Source organism: Varroa jacobsoni, unplaced genomic scaffold, assembly GCF_002532875.2.
Source record: "Varroa jacobsoni isolate VJ856 unplaced genomic scaffold, vjacob_1.0 scaffold_1145, whole genome shotgun sequence".
Classification (NCBI taxonomy): Eukaryota; Metazoa; Arthropoda; class Arachnida; order Mesostigmata; family Varroidae; genus Varroa; species Varroa jacobsoni.
The window spans coordinates 52,912-75,901 of NW_019214047.1; the positions used below are offsets into that span (position 1 = coordinate 52,912).

The window sequence follows — 22,990 nt, forward strand, 5'->3', positions numbered from 1 at the left end:
AAAGCCTTCCAGGTTGTACCCTCGATAATGATGTTCCATATAAGAATATGCGTAACGATATTAATACCGGTGGAACTATTATATACGTGAACTACGAAAATGACTCACAAAAAGTCTTTATATCATCCCCAAAAGAACGCTGTCTATTAGTGACACGTTGAAATGCATTGAGTTCTACAGCCCACCCATCTTGATCATTTGAATAGGTATTGTTCTTTAGTTCGGCAAGCATAAAGTACGTCTAATTCTATCATCGCGAGACAGAAGCCTGTAACGAGTGATATGACGAAGAATAATCTACAATACACATGACGACCGCGTAGTATTTTGAAATGTTCAGGCAATGTGACATTGCCAGACGCTGCTACACAAGTCTCTGCTACATTGTCTTCGGGTTGTCAATAAGTTTGAATAGCAACAAATAAATAATTTTAGCTCCAGTTGTTTTCGCAGCAAACTCTGTAGGTGTCCATAAACAATGTCCCAGTGTTTTTTTCTATCTATCGGACCGTCACAAGCAAATTTGGTGGACTCTGAAATTTACTAACTTTTAAATTTCGCGCCGCTAGCAGACGCTGCTTCTCGTCAAACATTCAATTCCCCTAAGAACTTGTGAATGGAAACTGACCGAGTTAACGACGGGAAAAATAAACTCAGAAAAAAGAACATTTTTTAATCTCGAAGATAAACGCTCGGAGGTCAGGTTTTTGATTCTTCGAAGGCAAAGCGCTACAGAAACTCATCAAGGATTGGTGAAGGTATTCGGCAAGGCAGCGATAATCGCAAACACAGTAATGTAAATGGCGCAAAAGTTTAAAGAACAGAGACTGAAGCGCTCAAAGCCGACGGGACAAAGGCCAGATGTTATGACTCGAAAATCGGACGCACTATCGCAAGCCTCTTCACGAAAGCAATGCTTCGAATCCAAAGGCTCTGTTGGCTGAAACTGACAAATCACAGATGACATGATACAAAATTATAAACCAAATATTGAAAATGCGGAATCTAAGTAAAAAGGGGGTTTATTGTGGATTAACTCCCGGTTAATTGGAAATGCATGTATGTTCCATATAAAGTTTTCGGAACTTTGATTATCAAAAAAGCAGCTTGGAGTAGACGGGGCACGGTTCAATTAGTACCGCCAGCCGAAGAAAGACCAGGCAGCAGAATAGCGCCTGTCTGAAAGAGTTCGGTGGCAGTGGTGAGTAGGTTCGGGCGCAAGATGACGATGGTAGTTGCAATGGATGTTAAGGGTATATGCTACTATTGGATACGCGTTGAAAATAAAACCCTCTATCTCGAGTTTCTCAAGGACTTATGGATCGTTGGCACGACAATGGAAGGCATCCTGTCTGGTTAGTTGATGACAACGTCAGACCTCATCACAATGATTTGGTTACTTTCAGGATACAGAGAAGGAATATCTAACATGTAATTCAAGCCGCTTACTTTTCCGATCTACGTTTATCTGATGGCGGGTCTTTCCATGCCCTAAAAAGGGCAGCAGTGGGTAAGTATATGCTACTGCCATTTTATCTCGAGAAGCCACAGGTAGAGGAAATACACATGGCAGTACGAATTGTAGATATACGGCTGTCTAAAAGCTAGCAGAGCGCTGAGACAAGCAGGTAAAAATGACAAAGAGTCTCCCTAATACATAATCAGCATCATCATTCTAGCCCGACTATTTGAAAAGTTGTTCTACTGTCTTCTGTCATGTTGCATTTTGCCGTACCCGAATGATCCAGACACCGAAGGTGTTCTTGTCCACTTTTTTATAATGTCCTTTGAATTGTTTTTAATTATAACCAAATTGCATCATACGCTATGCAATGCTTTGGTAATTTTAAGACTACAACAAGTCCCATTCAGTAGCTCACAGTGTGCGGTATCTGTTATAGCCACCATCTGCAAGCACCTATCCCCACATAACGTGGCTGTCTGCCATAAATATTACTATGCAACCTAAAGATTTCCTCGTATCCATAATTTCATACTGAACTGCAGAGCAAGCCTCTACACACTAATCAATTAGACCGGCGTAGTCCTGAAAGCGCCTGCTGTATCTACCGAGGACCGACCGCTGCCAGGTACGACAACATTCAGACAGGGCACCCAATCGAAAAAGTTTTAACAAAGGGAGAATCTAGTTGCAGTAGCGATGAAAGGACGGGACAGAGATCGATATGCCACAAGTTGAGCCTGCTAGATCTTGCCGCGGCCGGGATAAACTGGTTCAAACTGTTTTCGTGTATATGATTTTGTAGTTATGTTTCGTTTACGCGAGCCAAAATACAGGGTAAGTCTATTTTTTCTTAATCTTAACTTAGTGAACGGTTTGCTTTATCATACAGAAGCGGAAATTTCTAATGGCTAACCTAAATCAAGAGATCTGACTAGGTAGAACTGTATCAATATGCCTTTCGAAAGTTAACTCGAAATTCGGTATCCAAGAGACCATCTTAAGAAATTTAGTTAATTCAACGCAAATGTCACAACGTATCGCGTATAAATTCACTTACTGACTGCGATAATCCAGAAAAATAATGTGAAGCATGCCACGAGTGTGGCCACCATGATATGCCTCCTTTCTGTTAAAAGATCTTCAACATCTAACGTTGACATAGGATCAAGTTCGAAATCATTCTCCTCGACAAACCGTTTAACACGTTTCGAGTGGCCTTTACGGTGTAGCTTCTGACGCGGAGGCATTATGTGTCGATGGGTGACAATGAGAGGATATCAAGTCGCTGAAAGGAAGCGGGTATCGTTTAGGTCATATCCTGCTCTAATAACTAAGCGGGTCTAATCTATGTTATTACTTGATTACATGTGATAGGATGACTCTAAGCGAATTAACTCGTTAGTGAAATCACATGGCTTAATACCTAAGGATTTCCTTCATATTGAAAGTAAAAATGTGGCACTATTTAAACCTAGGTTTATATACTTTGCTGACCATTAGAAGGATTCGTATTGTCATCTTGGCAAGCGTAGCAGTACCCATATAATGAAATGTTTGTTCCTATAAAATGATCTGCAGGTTAAGGGTCGCGGTACCTTTTGATGAGATACTCAGTCTGAACAGGAAGACACGTTATTGTTATCGTTATCATAGGCATTAATGTAAAATGCAATCAAGAGCGCTTAGAGAAGACAGTCGCAAAACCTCTACATGGTGACTGTGCATGTAAAAGCTTAATGGCTGACGAGTAATTCAACTGTGTGAGTTGTTTATCTGGGATACAAACAAGTAGTTAGGATCGGAGGTTATCGGAGCTAAATATTTATTGCTACATTCTAAGAAATGCGTAAGAGGTAGCCTATCGTTATTCCTGTCGATCGATTCGATCGAGGCCATATGTAGTGATCATTTTTTCTCGAGTGACGAATCCCTTCACCATTGTATTGCACCTCAAAACTTCATCGGGCTCACGTGAGTATCTGTAGTTTAGTGAAGGATAGGCTTGTTTTTGTTATGAATTAATCATCCGCCAGGTGATGACATAAGTGGCCATCTAGAATTATCAGCTAAGGGTATAAGCCTTAAGCACGGGCTTTTCATGGCCTGCGGCGGATCCTTGTCCAACTGAGAATCATGCACGACAAATTCGAAAGGAAAGTGCCTAGTAAGTTAAGTTGCAAAAGTTACGACCCGCCTGAATTTATAGCCTACGCGGTGCTACCTTTTACATAAGATTTATGAGTTAATAATTCCTGTAATAAAGGTTTCAAATTAATTTTGTATCTTTTAAAAAGGAGACTATGCCTACCAGAGGTTTACCCGGACCACCATAAAACCAATGAAGATGTTATTTTCACATAATGGTTATTTATATATGATAATATACAATACAATACCTAAGGTTACAAACTACTTCATTCGTAATCTGTTAATTACAGTAATTTTCTATTTATAGAGAGGCAGATATTGCGTTTGCGAAAGAAAAAGAAAAAACAATAAAAAGCGTAGCTGATACAAAAATTACAGCAGTATTTTAAAGCGAATATAAAGGTAATTGTTAACCTAACTTGGAAGTAAAACCGCCTTTAGACGTCTGCGTTCGAATCTATTAACCGAGCCGGCTTTATGGCGGTTACGTGCTAGACGGCCGTAATGGGCAATGAAAAATCTAACAGAGAAAAAAGGATCGAAGCAGATAAATATCCCTGCCTTTGTGTTACTGTCATTCTCTTTTAAAAATGGTATCAGGACAACATCTTTGTAACTACAAAAATGTAGATATTACTTAAATCTAAAACACAGATTTTCCTTCGATTCGATTGTTTCTGGGACGAAATGAGCGCATCCATCCCGTACAGATATTCTTCACTTAAAGCAGTTTGCTAGACATTATTTGATGCTCAGTTTTCATAATCGATACTAAATGTGATAGAGGAAGTTAAGTGTATGAATGAAAATAGCAATCACCGAAAGGATTCAGGTTTCGACAGGCCTGTATTGTAGGCCTACAAAACAAAATCGAATACGTTCTCCAGAATAAAAATTTTAACTGCCAATTCATCATGCAAAATCTTCGCGCCCGATAATGATCTTTGAGTTGGTGAGTTAGTGTCTTCGTAGGTTTAGCATCGGGAACTATAACTTTGTTTGGTATAAGCGTTGAGTGAGAACGCTTCGACTGTTTATCTCCTATAGTAATTGCGAATAGATCGAGTGAATGATACAGGATTCCTCATGCGTGCCTATCAGAAGTGGCCGATATCGTCAGCAGAAACAAAATCGGTTCTTACTGAAAAAAAAAATACTCGTTGTATGTCGTTCTACTTATGGAGTAACGATTTACAAATGAAAATATTTACGATGTTATTATTAGTATGATTGTGTGCTATTATTCGTGCTTTACGTCCGGCATTTGGGCCACCAGGCACTACGTTAGATTGCTGGGTCCGAGCATGAAACAACATGCGTCCTTGCTCGGGTGCCAGCCTAGAGTCTCTGATGTTCGCAGGCGAATGCAAAAAACCTGCTACGCTAGTTTGACTGTATGAGATCTATATCCTCGTAATAGCATGATGGCTAAATGATTTGCCTGTTTATCATGTCTTCGTCTAGATTTGGACCCGGATACACTGGTTTCCTCCAGGGCGCCAGTGTGCCCTAATAGTAATACCGGATACAACAATTTTTTAAAGTCTCCTCGCGTCCAGACATTGATTCATCTGCTAACGACGCAGATAACGAAACTCATACGTACTAAAATGCGTTGTAAGTGTGACATGTTAGATTGTAGCAAACTGCGCATGAAACACATAAAATGATTCCGAAATTGACCTCGGCTATTATACTTATATGATGACGGCAGCGATTTAATTTAGAGAAATGACTATATCGAGTGTCCCTTGCTTCTGTTTCTTGAGCAATAGCGAGCATAAGTAATCGTAATGGTAATACTAATGCGTAACGAACATCTGTCATTTGTTAGTTATATTGCAAGCGTAGTACAAGTCTCTGAACTGAAGTTAGAAATGAAGACGTTAGCAAACTCCGATCAACGGAACAGTACGTTCTTTAAATCCTTCCGTAGAGACCGCTTCCTGTTTTGCCTTATATGATAATCACTTTGATGGCAGCCACGTGGAAATTGGCTGCTGTTTGGGGCGATTAAGGTCATGCATCGTGTTGTTATGCGCATCTATTGCCACGCAAAAAGGACTACGACAAGGCATAACCAAGCCCACAAAGTTGCTCTCCTTATATCCATGGGCCATTCATCCTGGAGAGTAAATTTATGCTAATCTTCTAACAAGAGAAAGCCATTGACGTTCGCTTGCCAGCGAGGAAAGAAGGTTCCAGAGAACGAAAAAAAAAAAGAGCTATTGAGTGCCTGCTACGTACGATATGTGTAGATGAACAAAACACGTTTGCCTTATGTTGCGGTATATCAAAGTAATCCCTATCTATTTATCCAACAGAAATGTGCTTAAGTAACTTAAGTAACTAAGTCCACAATACCAAAACTCAATTACTTGAATGCTTCAATGCAAGACTACGTTATATGGCTGAACAATAACATTTTCTTTCCTTATTCGTCTATTTGGCTTCATCCATTACTCCCATTGTCAGTCACAAAAATAAGCTGCATCCCGTTGCAGAAGCGACGACAGAGAATTAATGATTTTTTCTAGAGACTGGATCTTTAGAGGAAGTTTATTCGAACAGAATTATAGCACCTTGCGTCGGCCTGTAACTTGCTCCATTCATTTGTGCTAAAGTACCGCATTTATATCGTCCTACCCAACAGGACTAATATTCAAAAACGTTCCATTTTTAAGCTTGAGATTGAAGTTTCAATAGAATAAGCACTTACAAATTTCACCCTCATCGGTAACTTGAGCTACATCAACTTTAACCACAACATTGGTCCTATGCAGAATTTCCGCTCGCGAAACTTTCGCTAACCTTATCGACTGCGTGGTGTCCCAAGAAATGTCCGGAACCGTACGTTGATAGCGAGCACAAAGACGATATGGTCCTATGTAATATTTAACTGGACGTTATTTTCTACGTTAGTTCACTGCGTTTTATTATTCCTATTTACCAACGTACGGGTTAACATTGCGCCTACATGGCCTTTATCGCAAAACTTACATCTTGCAGTCAGTCGGCGAATAAAGAGGCAGGTATATTTTATTATTTTAGCCTATTCTCCTTCCCTTCTTCCCTACTTTTATGTTTTTCTTAGAGAAATAGACAGTCATAAACCGTCAATGCTAACACTAAGGCTCCCTTAAAGTAGATATTTTAAGCATTTGGTGCTATGTAATGTCGCCGACCTTGGTTAAACACGCATTAGGAGAGCACAAAAGGGTGTTATTGATTTCAATTATAATTTATTGACTTAACGCAAGATACATACACATCGCAAATTTGAATTTCCGATTGAAGAAGCCACATATGGATGACTGACGAGTTTACTCAGCTTCATCGACTGCTTACGTTGGGCTGTTCTTCAGTGACCAAAATAGAGTGTATACGGGTACAGCATTCACAATTATTATACGGAGGCTACGAATAGGCAGCAAAAATGATTTGGCAAGTTAGCAGTTCGGAAAACTTCCTGTACGGCATTAGTTCTAGTTGACGTTTTGGCTACACGTTATAATGTAATTGATTGGGTTCTTGTCAGCGGACACTGGGCCAACGATCATTAAGGAAACTAGCTAGTTTTAATGCAGCCGGGAAATTTCAAATTATATGAAACGTGTGACGGTAATGAATTTATTTCCGTTCGTTTTCCGCACGCGGCAAAGTTTGTAAAAATTGTTCGTATATAAAGGAGTTAATCGTCAATTATAAGAGTATGTTGATTAGATTTACCCCCTGGATGTTTTATCGTTTTTAGTGGCATTTCTTCTTATTTATGTAAGGTTAGTGAATGTATCGTCCCTGCTCTTTCTTTCTCTCGTCATCTCTAGCGACCATTCATCAGTGGGCGTATCCCGTTTGTTGACAACTGTTGCCACTTCAATGAAACTGCGAATAGTAGCAGAGGGATAACGTTATATCAACGAGTTTTACGAGCTGCTAAAATGTTCACCTTGCTGTTAGCCTAAAATTGTATTTGTTTTATGTTACGACAGATGTCGCTACCGTCAGCACATGCCAAAGGTATTCGACAATCCGTCTCGTTCATGGCCTTACGAAATGGCTAAATAAACGATTACACTATCCAAATAGATTCGTGTTATAAATAGGTAAGTACACGTAGTTATGGAAAATAATAATTTTAGTAGTAGTTCAACCCGCTGTACGAATATATAAGGATAACCAAGCTGAAAAGGAAAAATCTGACGTTAATGACAAATGAATACATGCACCTTTTTCGAGACAGTTGTTTCTTAATGTATGAGATGTTACAGGCCCGACAATAGTCACAGGCCATGAAAATTAGGGTGCATTTGTGTCGCAGAGGGTATATATCATATACGTAGGGCACCAAATTTATTAGAATAGTATTTAAAGAAGTCGAAGAGTATTTTTCGCAGCATTGAAGTTGCGACGTTTTTAGAGCACGTAAGTTCAATATGCTGAAAGATTGAAACAAGGCAAACAAGTTGGTAGACACAGCAGAACTTCGATGGACTTTTCTATTCTTGGACGGGTATGCTGTTTTTCATCGTTATTTGTCCATCGCAAACGCTTTGTTTCCCCCTAAAGCGTCGACTATCTTCTGTCCTAACTTCATCCTGGACATGAGTTTCAATTTTTTCTCTTCTACCTTCTTAAAAACATACCGCTAGTCTCAATATATATCATGTGTTTCTAATAACGACCCGCCTAAACCTATTTGCTAGAATTATCTGATCTCTGTGTGAGCTGGTGACGCTTCATTTGAGGGTTTGTCTGCTCTTTGTTTTCTAAAGCTTAGTTGAGTGTTTTGAGAGAAAGGACATTTTTTAGTTGCTTTATGGACCGCGAGTACGTCGGACAAAAGCAGGTTTTTGTGGATTACTGATTAAGAGATGATGCACTACTTTTTAGCAAAAATTTGGTTCTGAGAGTGCAAAAGCGGCGAAGTACGCGGTGTTCTAGAACTCCTTTCGTTTGCGTACAAAACCCTACATAAATTTGCTATTTTAACATGCTTATACGCTTTAACACACGTTCTACAACACGATACATTTTAATTGTTTCAGAGATATTGTCTTATCTTTTTTTTTTTTTTAATTTTTAATGGATCATGGAACGAGAGGTTTTTTCAGGATGTTTGCACCTATAAGGGAGAAATCTTTTTCAGCGCTATGGAAAATCAAGTTATGTTGGAAACAATGTGAACGTACCCCGCTGCAACGTAAATAATAATGTTATTCATCTAAAAAGAAGACAGCATTTTACCTAAATTTTAACCGCAAACTAAGGCACTCTCTGCGACTCCTTCCTATCTCTTAACTAAATTTTTAAGCCTGTTGCCAAACAGGAATCGTTCAGTCAGTTTCGCTGCCAAGGAAATGAATACTTTTGCCGCGTTTATTATATCCTTTCTGTTGAATTGGGTTGTTCGCTCGGTGCCACAGGTCTATATACAAATTTTCGTAGTCCTTCCAGTCAAATCATAGTGTTTTTAGGACGGGGATTTGGCTTTATCCTAGACGTGTCCTAGACGTATCCTGAGCTGGCTATTCCTTCTGTTGCTATTGACGTAGAAGCACTATATCTGGTTACTTAAAACAGCTCTGTGTAAAAACCTGCCGACATAGCTACGTGTTACCCCACTTCGAGCGCGATGTCCTTGTGAGCCTTATTTGGCCTAAGGGGCATCCGAGCTAATATTTGTTGGTAATAATCAAGTGTTTTCGACCAGTTTGAGTTTTCCGACGGAAATGGGGCACATTCTTTAGGTACAAGATTTTATGCTTGAACCTAGCAAACCCGTTCGAGTAGTTTCCTAGGTTATGAAATTCCTAGTCATATTTGGCCTAAATACTCAAGGCTGCTTCGATAGCTTTTTTCAAAAAATAAGACAGAATAAATGTCGTAAATATGAAAAGTATGTTATTTTTCACTAGAAACATCCATTCTTGAAACCTTGACCTCGGGGTGAAATTCTGTTTGCCGTACAGTTATACGGCATGGAGACGGGAATGGACTTTTGAATGGTCTAATATTGACAAACAAATAGTGGGAAGATGAAACAGAACCAAAATTGGATTCCGAAACTTAATCAGGTCACTTCTTTAACTGTCCAATTGTCAAGCCTTAGAGCTTGTCCAGTATTCTAGGTTTTATAAAAAGTCATTGCAAACTAGCTCTCGTGACTGATGCAATTGTTGGCAAGAGGTGGTCTGCTTTTTAGCAAAAGGTCGGATATTACCACGAACGTATAGACCTACACCGGCACTCTCTATTTTTTAGTTTAGGGGATCGATATGCCCTAATTTCAATGAAAAGAAGTCTACTTCTGCTAAGCCGTCTTGAAACCTTCGACTGAATATCTTATCCGATTCGTGTAGACTTAACTCCGTCGTTGAAGTTAAACTTACATAAACTGGCAATTAAATGAGAATTACATTGAAATGAATTGTTCGAACTAAGTGAGACATACATTTGCATACAAGCCCAAATACTACTAGGTTAATAAGTTAGCCATGATTTTTCGAAAAAAGCATCGTATCATTCGAACTTGAACCTGAGATTGCCAGTAAGCTGCCGAGGCAGCAGACTTTTCTTGAAGCTCGAACAATTCGCTTGAACACAAATAAATGTGGGCATCCTTATGTTTCACAAAATCAGCGGGAAGCCTGCGGAGCCAGTTCGTTTTGACCCAAATAAACTTCAGTGCTTGTCGTCGATTTAACCTTTACGTGAGAACATTCCGGATTCACATGCGGACACGGCGGTATCAAAAAATTCATTGACGGCTGTGTCTCAAAAGTTTATTATTAAAATAATATCGATTTTACTCAAGAATGTCGGTATGATGATAGGTAGAGCATTTTCTCGATGATAGGCACTATTGAACTTTGCTGAAAAGCTGCCAAAGCGATCCCTTAATGTAGTTTGTAATGTAAGTGTATTGTGTTGAGGTCCTTTAACTTACTGTATCATACTTTGGGAAATATTGATGCAGTTTCTGCACAGTGCGGAGATAACAACTAAGTTACTTAAGTTTCTCATGCGGTACCAACAGGTAAAGACATGCCCAGCATTCGCACATCGATTAATGGCCCCATTCAAAACCTTCACTTTAATGAGCGAAATGCACGAAATAAGAACCCATTAAACAGTGCACCGGCTAGTATAATTAAGTAGAAAGCAAAAATGTTCTAACTTCACCGTGTAAAGGATACAGGAATTAATAAAATCGTTTAACTTAGCGCTTTCAATATAATCTCAGTTCGACGTAGAGTAAGTGCGCGGGTCCTTCCATAAGATTGAGAGTTAGTTGAATTGAATCGCCATATGCAGATGACGATAGGTATTAAATATTTAGTAGATCTGCCTGGTGATAACATACACGACAGAAATGCCATTGTATATATCAATGATACAGAAATAGAACGAAAAAAAAAGTTAGATTTATACCGTCTTGTTTACAAGGAGGAACCCCAAAGAATTTTTACAACCTAGCCATCACGTAGCTATCAAGACACGGCTAACTAGAAGTTCTCGGCTGATTTCAGTTCGATACTGGAGGAAGCAGTTCGATGCAGATTTCTATTTTGCGAAATCAAAAATGTTGCTCGATGTAGAAGTTGAGGTGTTGAAACCTAATGGATTAATGAGGTTTGATCAGTACGTATTTCGCAAAAGTATGGGCTCCATGAAGGTTGGGTATTACCCTTAATATAGCTTAACATGTTTAATAACACATTGACCATGTATGGATGATCCTTCCGATTTGTCGCGCTTTCATAAAATACTTCTCTAAGCGGTACTAAAATGAGTGACGTTCCTCTCACATCAGTAAATGAATGATGGTCATGCAAGAGATAATGGAGATCATAAGCGAAGCACTCGCTTTCTGTTGTTCAATTTCTTGTTTTTAGGATCCTGTTAATTCCGTATACTTATGTTGACTTCGTCAAGTCTCCTGTTAGCTCCACTTGCCGCTTTTCTTGCTTGTTGCTAGTTATTATTGATTTATCTCCCAGACCTTACAATAGAATATGCCTCAGCATGCAACCAGAACCAGCGGAAGAGACTTGGCGTCTTATCAAATAGATTGGTCTTTTAAATCAATCAAATGGGTGGGTCTTGAATCAAATGAATTTACTCTAAATGGCTAATATCTTTCGCAGATCAATCGTGGTAGGCCGTTTAGTAAGCCAAATGCTGAGGAGTAATGAAAACAATAATAAAAGTAATAAAAAAAAAAAGGCCAGTGTCAATATCGGGATTCGACCATAACATCATCAGGTAGAATTAGCTATCCATCTTCCTGTATGCCCGTTGACTGTTAAATGGATAGATCCTCTCGTCGAGTAAATTGCCCTTCTCAATAGGCCGCACAAAGCTAGAGATCATTTCCGGAATGACCAGACTCGAAGAAAACTAGACCTGGACTAGCTGTGTGGGTTACCAACGACAGCTGAAGGAACCGAGCTGTCAGAGACAATAATGAAGCAGGCATCTCAGGACCAGTGTGAAGCGGCCAGTGACGACGAATGCGTACAGCGGGCAGGCCTTAGCCATGTGACCGGTTTAACGATTTCCAACCCAGTACTAATGGCGCAATCTGTTCTACCGGTGCACGATCATTGGAAAAAAACCCATTGCTCATTGTGCCCGCATTTTGTCGTACATAGACATATAATCGAAAATGTGCGTGTGTATATGTAAAAAAGCTAGTAGTAGCCATTACGATAAGAATGCGTAGCGTTTAGATCGCTTCATCGTTGCACAGGTTAAAGAGCTCTGGAAGCTCGTTATTGCACCATTACATTGAGAGAACACACGGGTTTATTTGTATACAAGACATAGAATGACTTACATTTCAAACACTATATTTTTGACGGGTAGTGGATATCGATTTGTTCCGGTTGCGCACAAAAGATTATCTTTTGGGCGAATGTTCTTAGATTCATTGCCACGCAAATATTTACAGGATGTTTAAAAAGAAACGCATCCTTATAGCTATACAGAAAAAAATCCCGCAGCGTTACAACACATAGAAGTTTCGATTCGTGCATATAAGGCTGCAACACATGTAAAGACCTTATAGTTCGATACGTCTAGCCGAGTACCAGCTGCAGTAACCAAGTGTTTAGCTTAAGAAATAAGTAACCATTGAAGTTGATTTTATTTACGTTCGTCTAGCACTCTCAAAACAGAAAAACAAAGAAAAAAAAAATACTTCGATGCAAAGCTCGAGACACTAGCTTGATTTTATCATAAAGTGATTACTTACACTTAAAAGAGTTTATCTATGTTCAATAGTTCTGTTCAGTTGACAACTGCCGATGTTTCTCTTTAGCTAATGAGCTAGTACTTCAAATTGTTCCTTTGAGCATTTTAAATAAGGTCTTTTTTTAGCATCTGTTTTTCAACACGACAGAAGAACGTCAATTACGTTTTTTTTAAACATTTATGCGCACACTACCAGGAAAGGAACAACGATTCACATTTGACACAAGCCTCAGACCCTGCGCGCGTAGACCGTAATTCAGGGACGAGACCCTGAAGCTCGAAAAACAGGAAACAACTTCCTACATGTTTGATAATTTATGCTCGACTGGAACCCTTGAAGGTAACGTCTGAGTATAGTCTAGCACAAAAGTGATGTGATAACTGCTCTATATGCAGGCTGTTAAAGACTATGCTTCACAAATTGTCAAAAAGGTGATAAGTAACATTGAGGAGATAGGTGAGTTTCCCGTGTGAAAAATACTGTTTTTGTTTAGAAAATTGAGAGAAAAATAAGTTACTGTCTCATAAATCAGTTCAGGAAGTTCCTTTGATAAATTCGAGTCAGTTGATATCTGATATATGTATCCCTCTTTCTTTTCGTACCAATATAACTAGAACCAGCGCAATGTGAACGCAAGTTCCAGTTGTGTATGTTAATACAATGTTTTTTAGAGTGCATTGGCAGAGGAAAGTTTTTAGGTCAATTGTCTGTTGACGTTATAAAACGTGTTCACCGCCGACGAGATAAAGGTCAATGGTATTATGTTAAGATGTCTTAATTAATGCTTAGTAAATTGAAAGCTTTTAAAAAAAGAGCTTCATAGACAGAACAGTCTTTTTGCCAACTTGCTAGATTGAACCATCGTAGAGTAGCATACTCTTGTCGGCGTCAAAATCCTCGTGTTATGATTAACGGACGCTATTTCAAGCGTTTGCTGTGATATAAATAGCCTATCTAAAAGGTAAATACTTTTACCTACAGAATGTTACTTCACAACAGCGGACCGTTTCCATATTTCGCTAAACCCAGATCGCTATCTCACCAAATGGAAAAGCAAAACTTTACCCCTAAATAATAAACTAAATTATTCTTCCATAATTGATTTTACTCCTCCTTGCTTGCATGCATGCTATGTCTCGCCTTCTCAGTGGAGATATTTCGGTAATTTAGAGTTAACGTATCAGTAAGCATGATGCCATGGTTCCGTTGTCAAAGATGCTTCAACACTGAACCCTACTGCCCCATCTCCCTGCAGTTTTGATACTGATCAATGTTTATCGAGAAATAAGTTACCCTAGAGCATCGCGTTTTACCCAAGCACCAAATCTAGGTGATCATGTCTTGGAATACAGAAACCATTAATGTAGCGGTTGCCCTTAAAATTGCATCTTCACAGACACGTAAAAGTACCATGGTACGTATTTCAGTGCAGCACACTATTGACGCTGATGACCAGCAAATCATAAAACCGGTAAGCAGCGTCAAGCGACGTCGGCTGCAAATAATTACTGAGACAATTTTTTTTAAAAAAGGAAGTCTTTCTCTATTACCTTTGTCGTTGTTGCAAGCACGCTTACCTGGTGACTTTGCTACTGCTGCATTTAGGGAATCTTTAGATTAGATATCACACTTTTCTATTCGTAGTAATGAATCCTATCTTTAAGCAGGCCACATTACGAATCACACCAAGTTCGCTTCATTCATCTTGTAATCAGCTTGCTATTTCCCGTGTATACAGGATTTCTACTTTAGAAATCTTTTTTCAAGAACTCAGGCGCCTGTTATTCTTGTTTTACACTTGTAGACGCTCATTGCACAATTTAAAAGTTCAGCTCTCGCTCGATGCAGTGGCGTCGGCACTGTACTGCGATACATTCGGGAAAACAATAGTGTCAACAAATGGCAGGCAAATAGTACAGGTCTTGCTATTTATTTTCGATGATAGTACTTATTGTGGCGCGTAATTAGGGAACCGGCCCAAGTTTGCAAGCGAACGCTAGAACGGCGCTAGTCCTGCAGCAGAGTTCGTCGCCTACAAAACGACCACTGATTTCGATTGAAGGGACTTAGGCTGTCGGTTCCCTTCGAACGGTGAACCGTCCTGCCCGCTTTAAGACTAAGTACCTTTATCGAAGCCGCTACTACCAAACGCTTGACTGCTACTGCTGCTATTGCTGTTGGCGTACTCTCAAGGCGACAACGCCGAGTGCGTGTCGGGACTGTTCAGGACAGAGGAGGCTGCCATCAACTCTTGAGCTGGACCTGTCGCTGGGAGAGGTCCACTGTTGTAAGAGACGACAGCAGAGAGCAAATTCAAGCTAAGGGACATTACGCGGCAGCGAGGCAACGCGACACCGGCAGTCGCGCCGGGAGCCACTGGGAAGAAAAGAAGAAGCAACAGCAGCAGGACTGTACAAACCTATATAGAAAAAAAGGAAACAGACCCAGCGAATACGCTGTTAATAATATAGTTACCATCTTCGACGTCACTTCGGTTTGTCTATTGCTGAGGTCGCCGATGCAGACCATGACACGAAGCGTTGATGGTTGAAATAAATGCGATCAATCAACACAGAATATGTTCAGTATCAAAAAACGCAACGATAACAATGCCAACAACAATAACGTTGTCTACACAGAGCAACGATGCATAGATGTGATGGAGGGAAGGGCGATAGTGAACACAATTCGGTCTACGAGCAAAAAAACAGGGCGCCAATTCACTACTTGTGCTTCGGCTGCAGAAAACAAGGTGGCATAATTTGAACAGTTTAATCTGAATACAATATACCTACAAATTGGTATATAAATGACAAAATTATTATAATCATGTAGCGTATATATTAGTTTTCGTCGTGTTTCCGAGACAGCCATTTACAGAAACGTTGTTCAGTATTATTGAGAATATAGTTGCCGAGAGACGCAGGACTATTGGGTGACTTGTGATAGCCAATGATTGGACAAGCCGTGCTTCGTCTCTCATACGATCTTTATTCCAGTTTATTTTCCGTATACGAATTTTGTGCTAACGAAACGAAGTCCCATCTGACATCTACATAGCTCATGAATTTGATTTAAAATACAATTTTAATTGGGATAGATGTATCTACTCGTGGACGCTTCCACGGTCTCTTTTCAAGGGAGCCTTAAGGTTCGAGCTGGTTTCAAAAAAGCAGCTTAATCGAAAATAATGATTACTGAATGCTGATATCGTCGCTTGTAGGTTATTCTGAGCTAATGTCGTCTTGATAAACATATTTACCTGTAGTTAATAAATATTGAAACATTACAAGTATATATATCTGAAATGGGTTGTACACGATGGCTCATGTGCTAAAGCACGAGAACTCTCTTCAGATCTGATATTACTATATATAACTGCCGATGCCGAACTCATATACAGACGATGACTGGCAATGGATAGCCTATATACTATGTGGAAATTATTTCATAAACGTACAACGGTAGGTGAGTCCACCATAGACTTGTACATCGCTAAACGCATGATTTCAGCGAAGTCTAGATCCGGCCAATGATTTACTAGATCAGTTATAGAGCTTACCAAGAATGATTGTAACGACCGTGTAAGACGAAAAAAAAGTCTTTAAAAAAAAGGAATCACTATGTGGATGTCGAAGGTCTCTTTGTAACTACAGTGATAGCGTTGGCAATTAAGTAAGTTCAATCGAAACCTGCTGGCTAAAAGCTCTAAGATGTATTTCAATGAGAAAAGGAGAGGAAGGTAGCTAAGTTACAGCAATTAATCGCTAGTGACCGTGTTATGAGGCATTTTTTCGCATGCACGCGAAAATATATTGGGGTTCGATGGCAGCCATATGACTAAGACAGTAAACACTGCTTTACTACGCTTATCGGGATCAAACTAAAAGTTACTTCTACCAGTCTAATGAATTTTAACGGTCTGAATTGGGCTAATTAAGCTAAATTTCTAACAGGTATATTACTTGGATTTGACTTCTTTGCCTCTACATGATCTACGTCGTTCATCTATCTTCTCCCTATCCACCATGAAACAAGGTCGTCCTATAAAAAATGTCAATAAACGCTCCCTACAAAGTTATATTTTTTGCTTTTGAGAAACGACTCTTCACTAGCTTCTGAACTTAAATGTACATAATATGTTAGCTGGACAAAGCGTCGTTTAGACATCCATAACGGCCGTGAGGAATCTCCTATTTGCAATGGTTCTGTAGCGGTGTCTATACATCGTAGTGTCTTGTAACTGGCTCATCTCCGGTTCGGTTAAACAGGTCGTTATTTCTTTTTTAATCTAAGTAGAACGATTTGTTTAAATGTGGGTTCATTATGGGAAATTGTATCAGATACAGAGGAGAGTATGTTGATAGAACAACTCATCGTAAGTGGAACCTCAAACGTTGCCAGATCTGGGTCGAGTTTTAAATGAACACCCCGCGTTCCTACATATGCGAAGAGGAGCACAAAACCTTGACCCCATATTCAGCTTCGTTCTTTAAATCAATTGGTTCTTCAAAAGCCATACACTTCTGTTTGGCAAAACGGTAGGGTTGCTTCAATCCCGAATACGGATTTGTTAAACTTGCCTAAGCTGATTGCTAGACAAATAAGCATTTTCAACTCATGCGTTTGGATACTACTATTAAATAATGCAAGCCATATAGCCAGAAAGGGAGCATCTGATTTTTATCTCACGTGATTTATCTGCCTATTAAATACATGGATTGGCTTTAGACAGTGTGCTGCCCTCGGAGGGGAAGGTACATAGTATATATGTTTAGTTTTGTTGTTCCTGGCGCGTCCCTTAAACTGTGTGTGTCCATGAACTGAGGGTTTTAGCTGCTCATTGGGTAGCTTACCTTTAATTCAGCGGCTTTCTCTACGGGCAGTCCCCGGAGCAAGATGTCTCCCGGCCACAGCATCGATGAGGGTCATCGTCAACCATTACTGTTTTCTATCCGATTTGGTTCGAGGTGTTAGTAACTGAGATTCTAGGGGACTGAACTCCATCATTGGGTCTGCTAGATTTGTGCCCTGTTAATCGCCAAGCTATCATTGATTAGCGGTTATCTCTCAGCCTGAGGTGTCAATTTAGTTAGTTGATATCGGAAAACGTCCCAGATGCATTCGTGGCGCGAAAATAGTCTTTACCATCATTTCGGCGCCAACTGTCATTTCAATCAAACTGTAGCTCCATGAGATTGTTTACCTATTAAGAAATCAACCACTCACAAGAAGAAAAGAGCGTTAAATAGCTTGGATTACATTTTATTAAAATAAATAATAGTGAGGTAGATTGCTTGGGTTTTTCGGGAACACGACACACGATGGAAGATTTACATCCTATTAGTATTTGTTTTTATGCCAAGAATACATTACAATGCTGATTTCCTCAAGCCAGCGGCGTTAGTCACGTTGTCTTGAACTGTTTTGTAACTTGACTAACATTGTTAACTAAAATCGCCTTCGGTTCATCGAAATGGAAGTATCTCATTATGAGAACGAAGTTGCTGAGATCCTCTGGAACGTTCGTTTCATCTTAGCTCACTTACTGAAAGAGTTGCTTTTCGAGATAATTCAATCGTTTACTCGACTGTCTTTTTCGTTCATGTTTTGCGTCTAGCCAGTATCAATTCTACTTAATTAGCTTTGAAGTGAAGCAAGCGAATGCCCTCGCATTGTTTCAAAGCTGACGACTTTATGATAACGGATGTTACTTGAAGTTTCGAGATAGCCCGCGACACGAAGTCAGTTCACGTGCTTAAGGAGAAAATTTACCGCACAATAATAGATACAAAGGTATAAACACATAGGTTTGTTGTTTGGTGACAACACGATTAGCATTTGTGCCAGCGTGACAGCGTAGTGGGTAAGGTGTTTGTCCTCTAATCTTACGGACACGCAGTGGTCAAGGTTCGAATCTAGGAGTCAGCCGTCTTATGGAATGCCTATGGCGATACCGGATGTAAAACTCGAAACGTAGAAGTTCAATGAGATTATGCGAGCTCGTGTATGGTGCTCCATATATAAGATGCAACAAAAGCTTTTTGTTTTTTTAATGATCGAAGTTTCTGGCTATCTCTTTTAGGCAGCTAATGGGTTAAGCAGCTAATAATTCTCCGGGCTTAAAAAAACATCAACAAATTGTGATGTAATAATTTTCCGATGCCCATTTATCTTCGAATTTACAAAGATTTACACTAATTCACTACTATTATAGCAATACCCTGACGTGTTCAATTTAAAAAAAAATAATACATTCTATGATATCAATGCTAAGTTCGCAGTTTTTTTACATGGCGATGTTTGGAACTTTCGTTTTTTGACACTACCGTCTGACAAGGGTCGACGAAGTTCTCTACTTAGGTGAATACACGTCGCTTTGCTGAGCTCGAACCTGTTAGTCCACTCTCTTTTTGCGGTTATTCGAGATCGGAAGGCTTTATTATTCCTTTTAAAACATTCGATAAATGTCTGAGATCATTCAGCATCTGAAATATTTGTTGAAATCTCACTACGACCGTTTCGCTGACTGAGGCCACTATAGCCACATACACTCTAGTGCACAACCCAGTCACGTAAAATCATTTACATGCCTGGCGATATATTAATCGTATGACACAGATCTTGTTATTTATATATTTTTGCCCATAATAAGCCTAACAATTAGATAGGATTTAATCTTGATGAAATGTTATGTTCATTATATGTTATATTACAATAGTTACGGATTTTTATCTTTAATCGTTCCATTGAATAATTTTAATTAATATATCTGTCATTTAACCGTTCAATAACATATGCTATTATACTATGAAAAATAGTTGATATTGGGTAGTGTACGCGAAGGTAAGTGGAGCGTCCTATATTTTTCCAAAAAAAAATGCTGTAAAAAATAGCGGTGAACCACTGTTAATATTCTCCGACAATAGACGATAAGTTAACGCTATAACGAAACATAAGGCCAAAACAAAAACAGTGTGACTGCCCCCTCCCCGCGCCCTGGAACGGGCTGCAAGCCTCATTCATATGCCTACGAGCAGTGGATTGCACGCTCGTCGCTCATTTGTGGAATATCCACTGCGTAATTCTTTTGTTACGTGGGGTGGGACGTAGAAGAAGGTTCTCAAGCAAATCAAACTTCTATTAATTTCCAGTTAAGAACTACACCTTATCCGTGGGAAGATGGGATCCCAAATGGCACAAAAGAACTCTCCTCGTAAATGCGTACAAGTGGTTAATCGGAAAACTATCCATAGCTTCAATGCTTAATAGAGCATTTCCTGCAAGATTAATCGGGAACAAATAAGCGTATGCATATAATTGTTGTTCTAAGTTCACAAAGCAATACTTAACGGCAGTACTGAAGGTAAAACTTAGACTTTTAAAAACTATTTAGAAGGCTACTTTGTGCTCAGCGCTAGCTTCGGAACAGCTTTCCCTATCACGTAGACAGGTAGGTACTTAAAGACATTCGAAAAAAATGCTAAACTTTTCCTTGTGAATGGTCCAGCGGAGATGTCGCAAAAAACAATTAAATGAAGAAGATCCTGATTGGAGTGTTTTTGTGTAATTTTATAAATCTTATATAAAAAATTGCCTTTTTAATTCAGTGTATATTTTCTATTGAGATATTCCTATGGCTTTGCTTGACTTATCAGAAAAGTAGCACACCGACAGACACGAGCATCTAGGTCAGAGAAAATTTTTCCCCTATACTTTTAGCAGTCATGGAGCTACATAAATGACAACAAAAGCACAACTTCGAAGAGATGGACTGTACATATTTGTATTGAGTTTTATTTTTCTAGTGTTTTTTTGTTCTCATCATTGTTCCGTTGTTCATTTTCTTCTGGTCACGCATCTGAATTCGTCTCAGCTTTTAAGTCGCAACTTCATTCGAAATGCTTCTAACAATGTCTACGTCACTGTGATAGCTCTCTCTTCTTTCCTTTCGCTCTCTCTCAATTCGATTTCTATTATAATACCATTACACGTTACATATACTCTATTTATATCTATATTTATATATTTGTATTATTTTCTCATTTTCGGCCTGTCCTAGGCAATACTTCTATTGTTTCATTTTTCGTCTTCTGCAAGAGGCGGAAACTGCGAGGGATCGGGTGGGGCCATTCGGGACAGATTGCACTACTGAACTTGTAACATCTCTCATGTTATTTTAGTTTCGTTTATCCTATTTACTAGACAAACGAATGTAGACGCATAATCTCTACTAAATTAACCACACATGTTTACCTCGTAAATGCTTGCGACCACCATGGTCGCATTAACACTTCCCTCTAAATTCAAACTGAATGCTACGGCGAAGTTTTAGTAAAAAAACTATCTACCCCCTTTCCAATGTCCGCTCGTCAATGCAGTTCACAGTTATATTGCGTCATGCCCTGATTGCTGATGGCTCTATAGATTGAACAGTACGCCGTCCATTCTAACAAAAAAGAAACTAGAAACTAACAAGTGTTTTGTCGGCCGATTTGGCACGATGTAGGATTACGGCAAGGAGTAGTCGAAGGCCTTTTACAAATCAACAGATTCTCGAAGAAGTTGGTAACAGCTAAAATGATTACTGCAATGGAGTGGCGACGAACACCACATCGACGTCGCATAATGAGATTATTGTAACAGATTAAGTTGAAGGAACTTCTAATTCACAGACAGATAGGGGCAAACGTACATAATGACGATATTTAACAGTTTCGAGGGGTTTCGAATCCTTTCATATGTTCGTGAATGACTATGCCGCCTTTGTTACTGTTACAGTAATATCTAATTCGTAGTAGCTATATATATATATTGCTGTTCATGGTAGCTCTCTGCCCTTAACGCCGTCTCAAACAATGACGATATCGGACCAACTATCTGGTCATAGCGGTTAAATTATTCTCGTTCGATACCCAATTCCCCGATCTTCAATTGCCATCAAACTTCAATGACAGGGTAAACACCTATATAAAGAGAATAAAATAGAATCTCGCCTACCTTATCTATGCATATTGGTGACAATCATCGCTCTCGTTATTCCAGACGTCCTTCCTCTTCGTAATTAGGTTTCGTAATCGTTTTCGTTTCGACTTTTTGATTAATCGTAACGAGTACAAGTGGAAACAAGTGTGAGACCATTTTGTGACTACTTCATATTGATATGTTCCTTTAACCGCTTCAATCAGTGTCTGCGTGTATACATCTTTAGCGTATATAATTTAAATTTGAAACATTTCTTTAGATTGCATTGTCAATATCATCACCAGTATTCGCAAAATTATCAGCCGTCTGTGATCAGGATGATCGTCCTCAACGTTACTTTCATGCACCGCTCCCAGTGTTTTTCAGCACTCGAAACGTCTCAGCCATAATGCGTAAGTTAACGTAGCTCTTGCTAATTTTCCCTTCCTTGGCTTTTCCCCTGACTTTTTTTTACTGCCATCGCTATGGCGACTCACTCGACCGCATTTGCGTATCTGTAAAATTGTGGACCTAGCCAGTTCCTATTGCGAATTTCTGCTTTTTCTGTTTATAACGGCACTGAGTTTTCGAATTAGTACGCACGTACAATTTTGATTTTCTGCTCGCTAATTAGCCGGCCTGTTTATGTTACGAATACGCGTCAAATCTTTCTCCATAGGTAGCTTTTTTCGCACTATTTGGCTTCTCAGCGTTTAATGACTATGAACAACTTTTGTAATAAAACTATCGTTGTTGATGTTATTAGGAATAATTATCAGGTTAAGTTTGGCTGGGTGCTACTTATGTTTGTGATGTTTACTCGCTATCCGTTTGTTTACCTCCGTGACAAAATTGCACATGATCGGTAAAGGTTGTCTTCTCTGAACTCTTTTTTCTGCAGACTGATCGAACCCTGTTCAAAGATACTCCAAATCGAATAAATCTCTGTTGCCACTAATCATCTGCACTTTGCTTCAGTACAATTGTTACCCCCGCTCCCCCCCCCCCCTCATCGGTCTCTATCCTCTTTTACATTCAACTTAGTCGTATTTACATTGATAAAGGCAGGTAACGCTTTAGGGGTGGGATGAAGGAGGCGGATAGAAGACGGCAAATTTTCTCGAATTTACTTATTCTCACACACACACACACAT

The 22,990-nt window shown here is 39.4% G+C and overlaps 1 protein-coding gene and 1 long non-coding RNA gene across 3 annotated transcripts in view; one reads left to right on the forward strand and one right to left on the reverse strand.

Annotated features, from left to right (window-relative positions):
- The window catches only part of LOC111267085 (uncharacterized), a 29,326-nt gene extending 11,506 nt beyond the window's left edge, over window positions 1-17,820 (reverse strand). For both annotated transcript variants that reach the window (XR_015313645.1, XM_022845080.2), the window contains exons 1-3: window positions 17,729-17,820; window positions 14,450-15,291; window positions 2,523-2,750 (exon numbers count right to left, since the gene is read on the reverse strand). Coding sequence is in view for 1 of the 2 variants with exons in the window: in XM_022845080.2 (XP_022700815.1) it covers window positions 2,523-2,712 (190 nt within the window). In the remaining variant the exon portion in view is untranslated. The remainder of the gene's footprint in view (window positions 1-2,522; window positions 2,751-14,449; window positions 15,292-17,728) is intronic.
- LOC111267089 (uncharacterized) overlaps window positions 1,525-22,990 on the forward strand; it is a 57,278-nt gene continuing 35,812 nt past the window's right edge. Inside the window, exons 1-3 of the long non-coding RNA XR_002684403.2 lie at window positions 1,525-1,628; window positions 2,008-2,299; window positions 7,441-7,719. This is a non-coding gene — a long non-coding RNA (uncharacterized LOC111267089). The remainder of the gene's footprint in view (window positions 1,629-2,007; window positions 2,300-7,440; window positions 7,720-22,990) is intronic.